We start from the raw sequence: 17668 nt of genomic DNA on the forward strand, positions 1-17668 counted from the left end.
AGAGAGAGAGAGAGAGAGAGAGAGAGAGGTGAGTTTCCATGGCAGAGCCAGGGAATAAAATCTGAGTCTCCTGAGTTGAGTCCTAGTCTACACAGGGCACCAGACTGAGTATCCCAAACAAGAACTATGGTATTCCCTTTGAAAAACCAGTCAACAAAGATACAGTAAATAATCATAAAGGCAAAAACAGCATGTATAGGCATAGCAGTAAGGGAGGGGGAACAAAGCATATTTTTAAAAAAAGTGTTCTCATGTGTGAAGCGCCTGGGCCACCTCAGATCCTTGATTTTTGTTTATTTCGCTTAGTTTGTGGGCATTGATGGGATCTACATTCTGATGGGGATCTTCGGTGACACTGCATTGAGAAACCAAGGATTTTTATGGTTTGGGCTCTTGGCCGAGATGGGACCTATGATCTGTCTATGATGTGCCCACAGTTTGGGGACTATCCCCAGGAAAATTCATACGAATTCAGGAGTACCTGTTTGTCATTTCATGGATCCGTCTTTTAATTTCTTCCCATCACGGTCATTTACAGAAGCTACCGGTATACCTATTTAGTGTGGCAGATTGCAAGGTGCCTGAAGAAGAGAAGAGCCACTGACAGGGCGTATTCTGCATGCATTAACCCTGGGGCCATACCTCTGTCGAGGCAGAACGCCTCGTTGTATTTGTTTAAAATATTCACTTAGTTCTCTGTACTCGATGAGCCTACATGTCTGCAAAAAAAATTGTTCAACGGACAGGAATGATTTGCCCACGTGGAAATTCGTAACTCTCCGCCCCTTCAGGAAAAACTTTGGTTGTTTTACCGACTTCTGCCAATCATGGAGCTAATTAATACCACGGGGGGGAGGAGCAGCTGCCAACCTCACATTCCAAATAGGGTTTCCTCATCCGGGAATTTACCCCGTTTGCGGCGAGGGACCTCTAAACCCTCGGACCTCTAAGTTTGCAGTAATTGTATGAAGAGGAAGAAACCCTGCGGGTTTCCAGCCTAACAGAGAGGAGCGGATTGTTCTGTCCGGCTGGCTAGACAGAACGCTGTAGTTTCTGTTTCCTCAGCTAGGGCAAAGATAAGAAAAGAGATTTCCCCCCCCCCCTTTATTTGGCGTAGAGTGGTATCTCCCCCCCGCCCCACCAGTTTTGAAGAGAAGAACGGAGGCGGACAGACAATATCATCAGACTGTTTGATCCGATAGAATAGGAATTTAACGGTATTTCAAGGACCCTGGGCGGAACAATTCTTTTAAACCCCAGGGGTGCATGTCCTTGTGAGGAAGTGAAAGTCAGTTCAGGAGGCCGTACCTTCACGGCAGGATAATGGTGAAGAAGTGAGCTGAGGAAAAGATGGTTGACAGCGGCTCGTTGGTCTAGGGGTATGATTCTCGCTTCGGGTGCGAGAGGTCCCGGGTTCAAATCCCGGACGAGCCCTGAGAGGGAAGGAGTGTTGTATTTCCTTCCTATTTTGGGAGGCATTTGTGGCTTGTTAATTTTGTAATTTGTTCTCCATGTGCTTTAAGTGAGTTAAAGTGAGAAGCATGAGTTCGAGATAGGGAGCTGCTTGGTGCGCGACCGAAACAATCTGTCTTCAGTAACGAGTGGGTAGTATTGAAGACGCTACAGAATACAGTACCTGGCCAGAAAGGTGAACTTATTTGCAATTAAACATTTTATCTGATCTAGATTAGAGGAAGACATGAAGTTTCATGCAAGGAAAAAGCAAGGTTATTAGGAATTGCACGTAGTTCGAGAGCAAATGAGCCAGTCTCTCATCGCGATGCTTGTTCGCACATTGAGCAGTTTTGCATGATGCAGATCGACTGTGTTTACTTAAATTTCTTCCACTCTGGACTCCCTAGCAGGAGCGCCTCTTTTGTCTCGAATTTCTAGAGGTTTTATTATGCAGGAAAGGAGCAGTGCAGATAAGGTGTTTTTTTAAAAAAAGTATCCTTGAAGTTATGCAATGGGAGAAAAGGAAAAAGAATTGTATTTTCATAGTGCGTAATCCTGCACAACGAAATGCTATGGCAGTTCATATAATTCATTCCTATAATAACTTTCATTAAAAGGGAGCCTTGGTCAAATTCATTTGTTTTTATCATCCTGGTTTGTTGTACTTAAAAACAAAAAACTGGGCTCGTCCGGGATTTGAACCCGGGACCTCTCGCACCCTAAGCGAGAATCATACCCCTAGACCAACGAGCCACTCCTTCTGCAAAGCTCACTCCTTCCTCTACAGGAAATCCACCCTCTATACAGTGGCTTCTGTTTCTGCTTTTAATATTGTGGCGTCTCCATTCCAAAACAGTGATATTGTTTGACCCTTAGGTAATCTCTAAACAACGTGCCCCTTGTGTTGAAATATCGGCATTAATTTGAAAAAAAAGTACAGGAGGCAAGTGAGCAGTCCCTTTCAAAGGAGGCCTACGAATGATGCTGTGATGTTTGTGTAAAAAGCAATGCCAACAAATAATTTGTTTCGTACTGTACACTCCTCATCATGTTAACCTTCTGTGTGACATGTTGCTGGAGCCCTTGGTACAGGAACATAATAAAACCATGAGATCCGTAAGATAACTTGTAGAGAGGAAGTTTTACTAGTGGTCCTGCATTTCTTCTTAACTAGAATTTGGTTGCTGAAATAAGTCTGTCCTCCTTTATTAAGTATTTCAACAAGCAAAGCAAAGCAAAAAGAGACATTGTGGCACTTTAAAGACTGATTGCTGTATTTTAATGTAATTTTTCGGGGAACATTGTCCAGTTCTTTTGACATATGAGTAAAATACAAAGATCACATGGTAAAATATTCACACCTCATAATGATTTATGACCCCTGCTTTGTATTAAGCAATTTTGATGCTAAACAGCAACATGATTAAAGGTTAAGAAGATCAACAGTAGTTATGCACAATGAGTTCATGTAAGAGGCGATTATTGGACCAGGATGCTGCCCCCCCCAAGCTGTCTTTGATATTTATCAAAAGGAAAAGGCACACCCTGTAGATAAATCTGGCCCCATGCCTGCTATTCCCACCAAATGTAGAGCTGCCCTGGGAATTATATGTATGCTGAGTTAGAGGTTTCCAAAATTCTTTAGTGGGACAGACCGTGAAAGACATTATTTCCCTGGATGCTACAGTTTTTATGGGAACAGGGTAGCATGACAGGATATCTGTAGGGTCCAGAGGCGCTCCCAGACACTTGATGACATAAAACTTTAAGAGCTCTTAGCAAATTCACATCATTTCCACTCCTCAACTGCCCTGCTCAGCTTCTGTGAACTGAAGCCTATGGGATTCTTTAGAGAGTCCGTCCATCTCATATTTGGTCTTCCTCTTTTCCTGTTGTTTTCCACCTTTCCCAGCATGATTGCCTTTTCCAGAGAGTCCTGGCTTCTCATGATGTGCCCAAAATTAGGCAGCCTCAGTTTTAGCATTTTTGCCTCCAGAGATAGTTCATGCTTGATTCGATCTAAGGCCCACACATTTGTTCATCTTTCTGGCAGCCCAGGGCATTCTCAAAACTTTCTTCCAGCATCACATTTCAAACAAATCATTTTTATTCCTGTCAGCTTTTTTAACTATCCAGTTTTCACACCCATACATGGTGACTGGAAATAAAAGAGTGTGGATGATCCTTTCTAATTCCTTCGTTGCTGCCCTTCCTAGTCTGTATTCTGATTTCTTGGCTGCAGTCTCCATTTGGATTGATTACTGAACCAAAGTATACAAAATCTCTAACTATTTCCATTTCTTCATTGTCAATGCTAAAGTTATATAGTTCTTCTGTAGTCGTGATTTTTTGTCTTCTTCATGTTCAACTGCCATCCTGCTTTGACACTTTCTCCCTTCACTTAAAAGTTGTTTCAATTTCAGACAGATATATTGTTATTCTAATTATTGATTATGTAGCTGATAGTCTTTATCCATCATTTATTCTCTCTCTTCTGCAGCCATTCAGATAACTATATATCAGTCAACTTTTCTATCTATCTTGTAACCATGTATATAATTGTGACCAAATTTTCCAAGGGTCTTTTTTCTTTTTTGCATCCAGCCAATCTGATAGTATGTCCATTTCTGCGGTTTCAAGGATTTTATCTATCACTTCAACAAGAAAATAGTAAGATATAGTGAGGTTTTAAATCTTGATGGTTCTATCAAAACTCATCAAGAGATACTGTAGTAGATCAAGGCATCGAAATGGATTGGTGGGTGCAATCACAATTACAGTATTATCAAGGTTTGCTAAAGATAATCAACAGGGGAGGGGGAAGATTCACACCAGGCACACTATTTTCCCAATTAGCCTTTGCCTGCTTTCCTTCAGTACCATTTCCAGTGTTGGTGTGCCTTTTCCCCTTATTCTGTATCCGAAGTGCAGCCGGCTCTTAGAAGGAAGTTCTATTACTTCGTTTTACTTGCAAGTAAACATGGACTGAAGTGTAACTTTTTCAAAATCCAGTACAGTACTCTTAACTTTTATGTAGGCTCTGCTTGGAAGAGCAGTGCAGAGATGTTTTAAATAAATACATGAATCCGTGTTGTTTTGCTTTATTGAAGTTTATGTAATGTTAAATTTGTTTGTACAATACTTTTAGCGCTTTGAGCATCCTTGAGCGAAAAGCGGGTGACCTAGATGAAATGAAACAATGCTTTCTGCTGTTGATGTGTCAGAAGATTTAAAAATAATAATAATAATAATCCAGATTTCGAAGCCATTTCGTCTCCCAAGTGCTGCCATGCCTCGGCTGCACTGTGCTCCTGCCAGCGTGGGAATCCTGCTTAGCCTATTCACCCCATCACCCCTCCGCAACAATGGGCAGGAGGTGGGCGAGGGCGTAACAATGCGAGGGGGAGAAGTGGGCGGAGGCAGAGGGAGAAAGACAGAGAGAGAGAGATATGGTTGCTGAACCGGCAGCGGCGGCGGCAGCGGCGGCCGCAGAGGGGGGCAGCCCTATGAAGCGCGAGATTTCTTCAACTCGCGCGCCCGCAAGATGGCTGCTCACCGCCGGTGCTTTCGTCCACTGTGAGGGCTCGTTCCTATGCTACCTTCAGGGCTGCGAATGCAAAGGGAGGGGGCGGGGTGGGCGGGGCAGGACTCCCTGTGGGTGGGCTAACTCTTTGCTTGGCCACGCCCCCTGTTCCTAGGGAGTTGGACGACGGCAAAGCTGAAGCTGGTGTTAGGGGTTGATTCGGTGGGTCACTGGATTGTGGGACGCCCGAATAGATGGTGGAGGAAAAAAGTGGAGGAGATAAAATAATAATTCTGGGGGCTGTCATAACAGATCTTCGACAGTACGCCCAACCTACATGTAGTGGGAGAAGGAAGGCCACAATCCTACACTGGGTTGCTATGACCATTGTATAAAAAGACTTCCTCTTGAGTAAATTTTGCTTTGGAAACAGTTCTCAGACCCTACCACCTGCTTTAATGATCACTACAAACAGAAGCCCTTCTGTCTTGTCTGGGGCCCTGACAGATTTTGTTCTCGATTTTTTTTCAAGGAGGTAAACATGTTGGTCTGTGTCAGCAAAACAAGCCCTATGGTATCTTGAAAAGTAACAAGTTTTATCTGGCATAAGGCTTTGTGGATTGTATCCTACATTTATGCTTCACAAAAATTGTCAATTCAGTGTTTTCCGTGTAAAAACAAGTTTTCTGAGGAAGTCCTTGCCCGTGTGCATGAATTGGCATGAGTAATCCTGTGCCTTATTTTGGCATAAAGCTATGTTGCATCCTAATTCTTGAGAGGAAACCAGGAACTGGAAATAGGCTAGCCAAATGTGGAACAGGAAAGGCCTCAGTAGATGGGTGGGCATTCAAAGTGGATAGTTTTCACAATAACCCCCCTTTTTTGTTCAAATATGAAGAAAGAGCAAACGTTATTGTTTCTATAAAAGTATATACCTAAACTTATCTAGTACGAATCATCTCCAGGCTCATTCCTGAATTATCCAATTTCTTTCAGTGATCTTTTGGCTTTTGATTGAGTGAACTGATAACAACAGGTTTAATAAACACTGCATGATTATAATGGCCTGTACCTTACTGATTTCCCAGTGAGTGGAAATTCTTGCCAGCACTATAATGGGGTATTGTGCTGCTTCTGCAAGTGTTAACTTTTGCAAGAAGTGAACTCCATGAAGAAACAATACTCTCTGCTCTTGCAACAGTAATGCCTACCCAAGCAGCATGATCCCAAGTTGCTTCATTGTTAGGGACTTTCCATTCAGGGGAAGCTCAGTTGGATACTGACTCAAGTACCCCAGCTTGATGTACCATGGAGAACCTCAGCACTGAGCACCTGTACAAAACTAAAATTGTATTAAGTATCTGTACACACTGATGTGTCCATATAAATCCTGTGCTGTTGTACAGTATCCTTTTAGGTAAGATCATAAGAAAAGCTGTGCTGGATCAGATTAAAGGAACATCTAATTTGGCATCCTGTTCCCACAGTGGCCAACAAGATTCCTATGAGAAGCCCATAAGTAGAACCATGGCCCCCTGACTTGTGCTTCCCAGCAGCGTTTACTGGTATATAATCTGTTGTACTGGATGTAATATGGGCCATAGTGAGTGGTAGCTAGCAGTAATTTTAGTTTCAATGAATTTTTCTCATCAGCTTTCAGAGCTGTCAAAAGGAGGACAGGGTTGCTGCATCATTAATAGTTACCTAGAAGCACACATTTCAACGGAGGTAGTTTGTTGAAATGCCATCTTTCACATGCCTGTTCCAGGTATAGGAGCCCTGTTCTCTTTTTCATGTATCCATTTTATCACTTTGGTATAGAATTCTATAGTTTAGCTATGTGCTATGTGAGATACTTCTTTTTATCTACCTTGAATATTCCACAATTCAACTTTGTCAGATGACCCCAGGTTCTAGTTTCTAAGAAGGAAGAACAATTTTCCCTATCTTTTTTCTTCGTATCAGGCATAATTTATCATTACCTGCCTTTGCCAAGCCACCACTCCAAAGCATTCAGATCTTAGATAAAGATAAAGGTTCCCCTTGACATTTAGTCCGGTCATATCAGACTTTGGGGCGCAGTGCTCATCCCCGTTACCAAGCCATAGAGCCAGCGTTTGTCCAAAGACAGTTTCCAAGGCCCCGTGGCCAGCACGACTACACACGGAATGCCGTTACTTTCTCACCATGGTGGTACCTATTTACCTACTTGCATTTACATACTTTTGAACTGCTAGGTTGGCAGAAACTGGGACAACTGATGAGAGCTCACTCCGTTGTGTGGATTCAATCTTACGACTGCTGGTCTTCTGACCCTGCAGCACAGAGGCTTCTGCGGTTTAACGCGCAGTGCCACCATGTCTCTCATCTTACCCCTAATAAAATTATTCCAGCCCCTTGAGCAGTTAAGTCACCTTTTTCTATAACATCTTTATAGTATAATGCCAGAAATGCAGAAAATGTCAGTGGATGAAAAGACTTCAGGATAGCCTAAAAATGCTTTTGGGACGTGTGGCTGTCCATACATGTCCCACATCATGGACATGTTTATCTGGAAACAGTATGTGGACCAATTCCATTTTACATTACTTCATGCCTTATTAAAACTGTCGTAAAATGAGTACAGAACTTTAAATGGAAACAGATAATGGTGGATCATGGGAGTGATTGACACATGTCACATGTTCCCCAACCCTCTTGCAGGCCTAGACATCAAAATGCAAAGTTCCGATTACAAGCACATTACTTTCTGCAAAGCTTTGTCAGCTTCTGCATTTTTATAACTGTTCAATTTTATTGCTTATAAAGTGATCCAGATGGCACTTTGTTCTTCAGTAAGTGATGTTTTAATTGTGAAAGTATCCACTCCAACGGAAATTATTGTGGAAGCTGGGACAGATGTAAAGATTCCATGCACATTCGTATCCTCAGAGGACATCAGTGCTGCAACATCCGTCACTTGGAGCTTTCAACAGGAGGGATCAACTGCTCGTCCCATAACGGTAAGAGCCAATGATTGAGGTGAGACAAGATTTGAGTAGGAGCTTGTAGCACAAGTGGGTCATTTCAGTGATGCTCCTTATTTTTGCCACTCACACAAGGCATCTTCTTGTAACTGCTGTTGATCTTGGGATTATGTCACTGAATCTTGGCCACTGTAACACTTGGCATGTAGTAAAAACCCCAAACTGTGGTTTTCAAATAATGCACACATTTTACTTCTGATCTTTCCCCTTTATTTGATTTCTTTGTGACTCCAATGAAATAAACGTGTTGCTCTATTAAGCTCACTGTAAGGCTCACAACCAAGTTTTATTCATGGCTGCTTGCAGACTCAGTGGGGCTTACAAGAGGCTAATGCCTGGACTTTGGGGATGAGGTGCTCTCCTGCTTGGTCCATGAACAACCTCAGGTGGAGCTTATTCCCACATAAACATTCATAAGATTGAAAACTGTAATGACCTTACTGTGCTTCTTGAATCTGTTTCTGGTTTTCCTCATCTCCCATTTTGACAATGATGCCATTTCTCCCTGTACTCCTTACAGGTAGGCTTAAGGTTTTTCCTCAAATGGCTTTCCTCTCTTTCCTTTTAAAGTCTGTCTCAGTTTCCTGCCATGTAACACTGCTTTCCTTTGTGATATGTGGTCTCTCTGTTCTCTTAGATCCCAGAAATGCTCATGTATATTTGTGTTTATGTATATTGTGTTTATGTTCTGATTGCAAGGATTTTTCAAGTGAACCATATTTCTTGTGGAATTTACTAATTGAAACCCTAGATTCTTGTCTTGGACATAGTGCTTACTTGAGAGTATCCTCCATTTAAATGTGTGGGACTTTCATCAGGATAAACATGCATCAGACTGGGCAGTAAGTAGGAGTGACCGTTCTTAAGGGTAAAAAAATAATGGGTTGTGGTTGATTGGCTGCTTTATCTTCTCTGAATTTATTGCACATTATGCACAGAATCCAAGGTCTAGAAACTCAAGTCTTCAGTACTGTGAAAAATTATCTGTAGAGAGCTAGATCTTGGAAATATCTAGTTGGTGATGTAAAATATGAATAATTAAATGTTTATGCAGAATTAATGTATCTGTCTGTGTAATTACAGTTTTTCTATTATTCTGATGGAAAAGAATATCTTGGGAAGAACACACCATTCAAAGACCGAAGCAGCTTTGTTGGAAACTTTAGCCAGAGAGATGCATCAATCAAGATAGCAAATGTCCAGCCTGTAGATAATGGCACCTATTTCTGTGATGTTAAGAATCCTCCAGACATAGTTGTTGATCCAGGGCAAGTCCAACTCACAGTTCTGGAGAGAGAAATGCCAGTGGGTCATGGAAGAGCAGCTGCCACCCCTGAAAGTGCCACTGTCATGACTGCAACCAAATCCCCAAACTCGGGAAACATTGCACTTAATGGGCTGATGGTTTGGCCACTTGTACTTCACTTCTGCTGCATCCTAGCTTTTTCTCCAGGCTGTTTGTTCTGAAATAAAGAACATCTCCTAAGGTAATTAGAATGTTCTCTACTATCTGACTTACTCTGATGTATCACCATGAAATTGGAAAGGATTTGGAATGAAGGTCCATCTAGCCAGGGAAAGCTGCAGCGATCCAGTTTGTGCTTAAAGAGCTCTTTGGTGCAACCTAATTTATCTCACATTTGAGTAATCCTTCCATTCACATGAGAGACATTTCTTCTTCCATGAGAAAGATCCAGACAGCACTTCCATTTCTTCTCCTTCCTGACGCCTCCTTTCCCACAACCCCCCTTCCCTGCCTTTTCTCACCTACCAGCCATGGCGACTCCCTTGCTTTTAACATTTTCCTCCCTGATGCAGTCAGCTCTGAATCAGATATAAAACAAGTACAAAAGGGCACCTCCAGTGTATTTAGAATTGCACTGAGTTGAGGAAATGGTTTTTTAAAAAACCTTAGAGAAGACAAAAATAGAGGAAGGGATTTCTCCTTCATCCCTATCAGTCACAACCCACTAAATACACTACAGGTTGTCACCATGGAGAACACCGCCCAGAGCTCCACTTGGGAGCAGATGAGCTAACTGCAGGGAGTGCAGAAGGAGACAATCGAGAGCACTCTCAATGGCAACAAATAAACTGCAGCCCTAGCATCATTCCAGAGGGGAGCGGGACGGCTTGCAAAAGGGGCAGGAGGGAGCGATATTACTGGAAACGTGGTTGCTGGAAAATTGTTGTTGTTTAGTTGTTAAGTCGTGCCCGACTCTTCGTGACCCCATGGATCAGAGCATGCCAGGCCCTCCTGTCTTCCACTGCCTCCCAGAGTTGGGTCAAATTCACGTTGGTAGCTTTGATGACACTGTCCAACCATCTCATCCTCTGTCGTCCCCTTCTCCTCTTGCCGTCACACTTTCCCAACATCAGGGGCTCTTCCAGGGAATCTCCTCTTCTCATGAGATGGCTAACGTATTGGAGCCTCAGTTTCAGGATCTGTCCTTCCAGTGAGCACTCAGGCTTGATTTCCTTTAGAATTGATAGGTTTGGTCTCCTTGCAGTCCAGGGGACTCTCAAGAGTCTCCTCTAGCACCACAGATCAAAAGCATCAATTCTTCAGCGGTCAGCTTTATTTATTTATTTATTTATTTATTTATTTATTTATTTATTTATTTATTTATTTATTTATTTATTTATTTATTTATTTATTTATTTATTTATTTATTTATTTATTTATTTATTGCGCTACAAGCACGCTCCGGGCGGTTTACAATTTTTAATTATACAGGCTACACATTGGCCCCCCCAGCAAGCTGGGTACTCATTTTACCGACCTCGGAAGGATGGAAGGCTGAGTCAACCTTGAGCCGGCTACCTGGGATTTGAAACCCAGGTCGTGAGCACAGTTTTAGCTTGCAGTACAGCATTTTAACCACTGCACCACGAGGCTCTTTTTTTATGCTTCAGCTCTCACTTCCATCCATCGCTACTGGAAAAAACATAGCTTTGACTATGTGAACCTTTGTCAGCAAGGTGATGTCTCTGCTTTTTAAGATGCTGTCTAGGTTTGTCATCGCTTTCTTCCCAAGAAGCAGGTGTCTTTTAATTTCGTGGCTGCTGTCCCCATCTGCAGTGATCATGGAGCCCAAGAAGGTAAAATCTGTCACTGCCTCTATATCTCCCTCTTCTATTTGCCAGGAGGTGATGGGACCAGTGGCCATGATCTTAGTTTTTTTGATGTTGAGCTTCAGACCATTTTTGGTTCTCTCCTCTTTCATCCTCATTAAGACATTCCTTAATTCCTCCTGACTTTCTGCCAGCAGAGTGGTATCACCTGCATATCTGAGGTTGTTGAAATTTCTTCTGGCAATCTTAATTCTGGTTTGGGATTCCTCCAGTCCAGCCTTTCACATGATGTATTCTGCGTATAAGTTAAATAAGCAGGGAGACAATATACAGCCTTGTTGTACTCCTTTCCCAATTTTGAACCAATCAGTTGTTCCATATCCAGTTCTAACTGTTGCTTCCTGTCCTACATAGAGATTTCTCATGAGGTAGATATTTGCTGGAAAATAATGTGGAGCAAACCACACCCAAAGCAACCCAAACAACAAGCTACAGTATATGCCAATCTGATTGCCGTCTCATTTGCAGTACGTTAAGACTCATGTTGCCCAATTTAGGTAGCAGATTCACTGAAAGGTACTAGCAGTTCATTCTAGAATGGAAATTTAAAGCTGGCTACTGAAAGAAGGCCTTGCAGCATTAACAAGAGAAAGTTTCTAGAACAATTGTGAACATTTCTCTCCATCACCCCCCTCCCCAATGTTGCAGATTACAATGCTACACTTCTTGTCAGGTTTATGAAGTCCACATTTTGAAATGCTTAGGAAGAGGCCTAGCTAACTATGTAAAAAATTAATATTTTCCAGAGTTTGAGAAAGCAACTTTTTGAATTACAATAAATTCCAGAAACCTTCACTACCCTGGCCACTGATGCTGCTGGCTCAAGGATCCTGGGAGATATCATCTAAAATGAAGATTTTCAAATTGTAGTATTTACTTATGATAAGAGCAGTTCTGTAAACATTCTAGTCACAGTCCCTTTAGTTTTTACTAGGTGGATAATGGTCTGTTGTGAGTGTGGTTGTTTTTTCTTGCATTTGTGCATGGGGATATTCATTATGCCTTAGCAGATGCAGAAGGCCTCTCATGTTCAGAATCTCCAGCTCTCACAATTGCAGGTTGAAGATTATACTAAGCACCTTATGAACCACCTTTCTTTAATGGGATTTTTCTAATATTATCCATTATTCTTCCAGTGCAATGTCTGAAAAGGCCTTGGAGAAGTCTGAAATTCTAACTTCATGCATTGACTTATTTATTTTTTCTTACTTTTTATTCTGCCTTTCCCATCTTAAGTAGTGCTTGTAATTGCTTACAAGCAATTGCTTATAACAAATTCCAACATAGCAAAAATACTTCAGAGAATAACAAATGAAAACATTTTTACAGTCCTACATTCTACATGTAACATCAGACTACTAGAGATATGTTGCTTCTTGAGATGAACTGTGTGGGGTCATGTGAGAGATTAGAGCTCCTCTTGCCCACCATCCCCTTCATCTTTTTCCTCTGGAAGGGAGGATGGGTGTTGGTGAACGTAGGTGTCATGATGGTGGCTGCTTGTACGTGTGAATTGCTTTGCAAAACAGCCACGGCTGAAGAGAAGCGATAGAAGAGGAAGCGATTCCTATCCCTTCCCATTTTTCTTCTAGCACCCCACCATGAAGGTAGCTGCGGGCACATGGCTTGCTGTGCATAGATAACAGGCATTAAGTGCTGATCCAAGAGAATCTTGGGGCAGGATAGCCTTTGTGTCCTTGACTCTGTAGCAGATAAGTGGCATAGTTCTTATGTAGTGTCGCAGAGGCTTGATATGGTGCTGCAAAGGTTGCTTTTCAACTTCCTCTGGTCACACATTGCAGAGAGTTGTTGCCCAAATGAGAAATCTGGCCACAAGAACAACCCCACAAATTGGTATAGTTGTATCTGGACCCAGCCTGATTTGAGGAATAAGGATTTGTTTCTCTGAGTTCATTGCAGGGCTCAGCCCAGAATGGATCAATAGCACAGACATACATATCCTGCTTGTGATGTCTCAAGTTTGAAGGCGCCATAAGACTTGAATAATAATTATTAGTAGTGAGACATGAACTGCTTATTTACATATGCTGAGAATCAGCCTTCACTTCATCAGTTCACCAATGTTACACTGGCTTGTGAAAAAACAAATTACCCTAGCAGCTGGTGGCACAGAACTTTTAAGGTGTTCCCCCCCCCCAACTGGGTCAATCTAGTCAGTTAGAGTTATGGTTATCCAACCGTGAAGAAGTGTCTCGAGCTTGATGCACTATTTTGAACCCAAGTAGAATTCACCATTGGATCTTTGAATGCTTAAATGTCTTATGTTTCTATGAACGGCTTCTAGTATGTGTATAGACACTGTATGCTCACAAAAAATTCCCTTGCCCATATTTTTTCTAGCAGACGATATCAGATCCTTGAAGTCTGAAACAGGACTGATATAGAATGAATCAATCTTTTATATGCCTTTTCTGTTTGTTTTTTCTATTATAGTGACTTATACTATCCTTATCTAAGAAAGAAAGAAAAATGGAAGCCAACACGTATGAACTTTTATTACAAGCGGTGGTTATTCTGAGTTACAAATAAAGGCAACTTACTAACAGACATTTATTTCTTGTCTGACTTCCCGCACTCAGCTATAGTTTTTGTAATAGCAGATTAGTTTAAGGGAAGACACACGATGCCTGGGAGTGGCATTGTGCCCACAGGCATATATCCCCATCTCCCTGTGAAGTGCTCTGCTGATACATGTGACCTTTTTTAAAAAAAGGATGCTTTTAATTACACAATTCCCCTTTTATTACACAAGGGGAATGTGCATCTGTGGCATTCACCCTTGTGGCACTCACAAAGGCTCACATTGCATTTTCCTCTCGCTGTCACCAGTGGATTACCTCAATCCACAATATAAATGACGTTTTATTATTATTATTATTATTTAATTTATATCCCGCCTATCTAGTCGTGGTGGACTACTCTAGGCGGTCAGACACTTGTCTTGTGAATACAGACAGAACTTATTTATTGAAGTGAAGCAGATTTAATAATAACAGAAGTTCTTCAGATAAACATTGTACACAAGCAAATTATTAACAGTTCTCTCTGTACATACCTTTCTCTTGGAATATCCTTACCACCTTCTCTACCTATTTTCTTAACCAGCCTTATCACTCTGTATCTGTTCCCTCTCTCTCTAATTAACCAACCCTTATCTCTATCTGTATCTCATCACAATCTCTGACTCCTCCTTTTCCCGCCAAACCTTTATACTGTAGCTGCTGACTCTGCCTCTCCAGCCCTCTCATAGACTTATGCAAATCAGCTCATGACTATGAATGGCATGAGTGATGTGGGGCGATCGTCACAGCATCTAGTAAATATAAAGATGACAGGTAGTTGAATGTGAGACAGTGGGGGAAAGGGACACCCCATTCGCTGGAGAGCCATCCCTCCACAACAGCAAAGCTAAGGAAGTGGACCTCAAACCAGCACCAGAGCCTACCGCGAGACCTCAACAAGAGACATACAGAGGAGCTGATGGAAGACATGCAGAAAATGATTATGGGGGAGGTTCAGGGAGAAAAGGCGGGAAGAGAGTGGAAAAAGAGGGTGGAGTTTGAAGCAAGAACAGGGGAAGTAGAGAGGAAAGACCAGTTACCACCCGGTTGGGAATGGGTGTGGATGCAGGATCCCTGGATGGGATTATGGGAAAGATTAAGATTGCCCAAGGAGGAAGCAGATTATAGAAGGAGACCAGAGATTCCACCTAGACCCTCTTATTGGGGAGAAGCTGAGGCGAGAGAGTGGAGAAGGAGATTGGGAGAGGAGCAATAAAGAGTTGAGAGAGAAAGGAGAGAAAGCTTGGAACTGAGAGTAAGGGAGATGAAGAGAAGGAGTTACAGGGAGGATTTTTTAGCCACTATTACTTCAAAAGGAAGAAAGGATGCAATGGATCAAGTGAGTCTCTTTGTTCACATTTGTTGATAGACAAGAGGCCTTAGAGATTGCAGAAGAATATGAGGGAGTAACAGAACCAGTGGCGTGTCAGGAAATGGAAATATTGAAGAAAGATTAAGGAGCTAATGTTCTCTGGGAGGCCCTCCAGTAGGCTGTTGGTAGGACTTGAATAGATAACTGTTCTTGACTGGAAGGTCCAGAATCTTCCAGCCAGTATGGGCCAGTGGCTAGAGGATTTTGGGGCTGTAGTACAGACATTAACTGATAAAAGCTGCAGCTATAGAATATTGTTGACCTTTCACTCTGTGGCCACTCTTCAGCAATTTTAGAATTGGATGAAAGCGACTTGGGTTCAAATCGCTACACATTCATGAAGGTCACTAAGTGATCTTGACCCACTCACTAGCGTTTTGTATATCTCACTTTATGAGATTGTTGTCAGAATAACAAGGTTGGGGAGAGACATTTTTGTGCTCATCAAAATGGAAGAATACAAATGTAACAATACTTAAAATATTTAAAAATTAGTAAAATGCAAATGGGTCTGAAGAAAGGTTTGTATATTATCAAGCTCAGAGAATATCCAAAGACATTGACTGTTGCCTTGACATTGAGTAACAAGGAGCAGTAGAAGTGGGTGTCATCAGCATATTTGTGGCACCTCACTCTAAGGTTCTGAATGATCACTCCCAGTGGTTTCATATGGATAGCCTGGTGGACATTACTGGGCAAGACAGGCTTCTCCCTTCTCTCAGCCAGGTCTCTTACAACCTAAGCTGGTGCTTTCATTCAGAATCAAATCCTAGATGAATGATTATTTTCTTGCAACTGACTCTGCATTAAAGAAGGCTGGAAGGTCTTCATCGTTACTGTGCCTTTTGGGGCTAGATTCCAACCTGAAAGAAAGGAAGGACAGTCAATGGCTTTCTTTACAACATCCAGGTTAGAATCTCTCACTGTATTGTAATTATTATGAATGTAATTACCTGATTTTCCTGGAAAGACATTGTGACTGCTTATATGATTTAATGATGTTTATTCAGTTTTAGTCCTATCTCTTTTTAATATACTTAGATATTTGTAAGCAGAATTTTGCGTTGTCTTTTGGTGTGTTGAGAAAATAATTGAATTTGCAGGGTGCAGAGGTGTTGCCTAAAATTGAAAAGTTCTTTCTAAAAGTGCCTCATGGAGGTGCATCAAAAGTGAAAGTATTATTGAAAAATTACAATTGAGGATATTGGTTACAAAACAGCCAAATGTTTTTGATACAACAAATAACTGATAAGAAGGCAAAAGTAGCTCATTCAGTTACATGCCAGTTTTCACAATGATAAAATTAAACCACAGATGCTTACTTTTTATGAAACAGAGACAGCAAAAAGGCAGAAGGTGCTGGGAGGGAGCAGCAAAGTTTTTGAAAACGAATCTGTGCCACACAGTGGGCACTGCAGCTCCTTTGTTCAGTGATTGCCAACCTTTGTAACTCCAGGTGTTCTTGAACTGCAAGTCCCAGAACACTTCACCACCAGCTGTGAGATCTGGGGTTTTATGGAGTTGCAGTCCAAGAACACATGAGGTTGGTTACCACTCAGTTGATGCTGTCAAATCCACTATCTTATCAATAATGTTGTCGTAAATTACAGTTGCTGATCCACTCAGCTTATGAACAAGGACTGAGAGTGAGCCTCATATTCTTCTTTGTCTTAGATAGCAACATGAGTTGGATTTGCCCTGCAAAACATAATACTGTACCAGTAGTTATTTGCTACTCATTTTAGGGGGTGATACGTAATGAGTGTACAGAGAACTTTCAGGGTGGGAAGTGGTAAAAAGCATCAAAGCAGTAATGTAGTATAATGCCTGCATAGTGTACACCATGATAACTCTGTGTGTTTGCCTGTGTACAGAAAACTAATAAATAAGTATAGGATTTGTATTGAAAAATTAAATTCCATAATTCCCCCCCGGCTAATATTTTGACCTTGAAAAGCTAGAGCACCAAGTCAAAAGAACGACTCTCCTCTGCTCTTCAGGCATGTCCAGGCCTACCATTGCCACTGCAGGCTGGTGTTTTCAGCCTTCCTCCTTCCTCAAACAGCCTTCTTTCCTGGGGAGAAAAACAAAAACAGAACAAGGATTCCACCATTTTCATTGCACAGCTAGGTTATTGATGGAGCTACCACATGAACTGCTTCTTCACAACTGCACAAGCATGTCAATGTTATCAGTGCAAAGAGACAGGTTTATGTTGAAATAGTGACGGCACAATTGAAAATAAAGATGATGCACCCCAACAAGTTTCTGTCACAGATTCCAGAATGGGACTAGGTATCTTGATGTTACAGTTCTTGAACTTGGGCAGATACAACTGCATCTTCCTTTTACTATTACATTTGCGGCAATGTAAGTAGGATCTGCAGAGTACTGTACACTTTACAAACCGTGCACACTAAGAACTATCCAGTACTTTGTCATACAGCTAAGAATAGAACCCATTAGTGCCCTCCTCCTTCATAGAAATGTCTCACCCTGATTTGACCATTCTCTCTCAGTAAGCACTAAACCCTTTTGACCTGTTTCCTTCAAAATACCACTGCCTTAGTCTCCT

General features: G+C 41.8%; 1 protein-coding gene, 1 long non-coding RNA gene and 2 other non-coding genes across 4 annotated transcripts in view; 2 read left to right on the forward strand and 2 right to left on the reverse strand.

Annotated features, from left to right (window-relative positions):
- Positions 1 to 4816, reverse strand: part of LOC140705636 (uncharacterized) — a 45734-nt gene extending 40918 nt beyond the window's left edge. Inside the window, exon 1 of the long non-coding RNA XR_013543287.1 lies at positions 482 to 4816. This is a non-coding gene — a long non-coding RNA (uncharacterized LOC140705636). The remainder of the gene's footprint in view (positions 1 to 481) is intronic.
- TRNAP-CGG (transfer RNA proline (anticodon CGG)) lies at positions 1363 to 1434 on the forward strand. The gene has a single exon. It is a non-coding gene; the product is annotated as a tRNA-Pro (tRNA).
- Positions 2137 to 2208, reverse strand: TRNAP-AGG (transfer RNA proline (anticodon AGG)). Its single transcript has one exon. It is a non-coding gene; the product is annotated as a tRNA-Pro (tRNA).
- A 3-nt stretch (positions 4817 to 4819) lies between the features above and the next one.
- LOC110088664 (myelin protein zero-like protein 1) lies at positions 4820 to 17186 on the forward strand. Its single transcript, XM_078389819.1, has 4 exons — positions 4820 to 5031; positions 7787 to 7980; positions 9088 to 9491; positions 13594 to 17186. Exons 1-3 carry the CDS (start codon positions 4905 to 4907, stop codon positions 9469 to 9471), a joined length of 705 nt encoding a protein of 234 aa, XP_078245945.1. The 5' UTR covers positions 4820 to 4904; the 3' UTR covers positions 9472 to 9491; positions 13594 to 17186.
- The last annotated feature ends 482 nt before the right edge of the window (positions 17187 to 17668 follow it).

This window comes from Pogona vitticeps, chromosome 3 (assembly GCF_051106095.1).
Source record: "Pogona vitticeps strain Pit_001003342236 chromosome 3, PviZW2.1, whole genome shotgun sequence".
In the NCBI taxonomy this organism is placed as follows: Eukaryota; Metazoa; Chordata; class Lepidosauria; order Squamata; family Agamidae; genus Pogona; species Pogona vitticeps.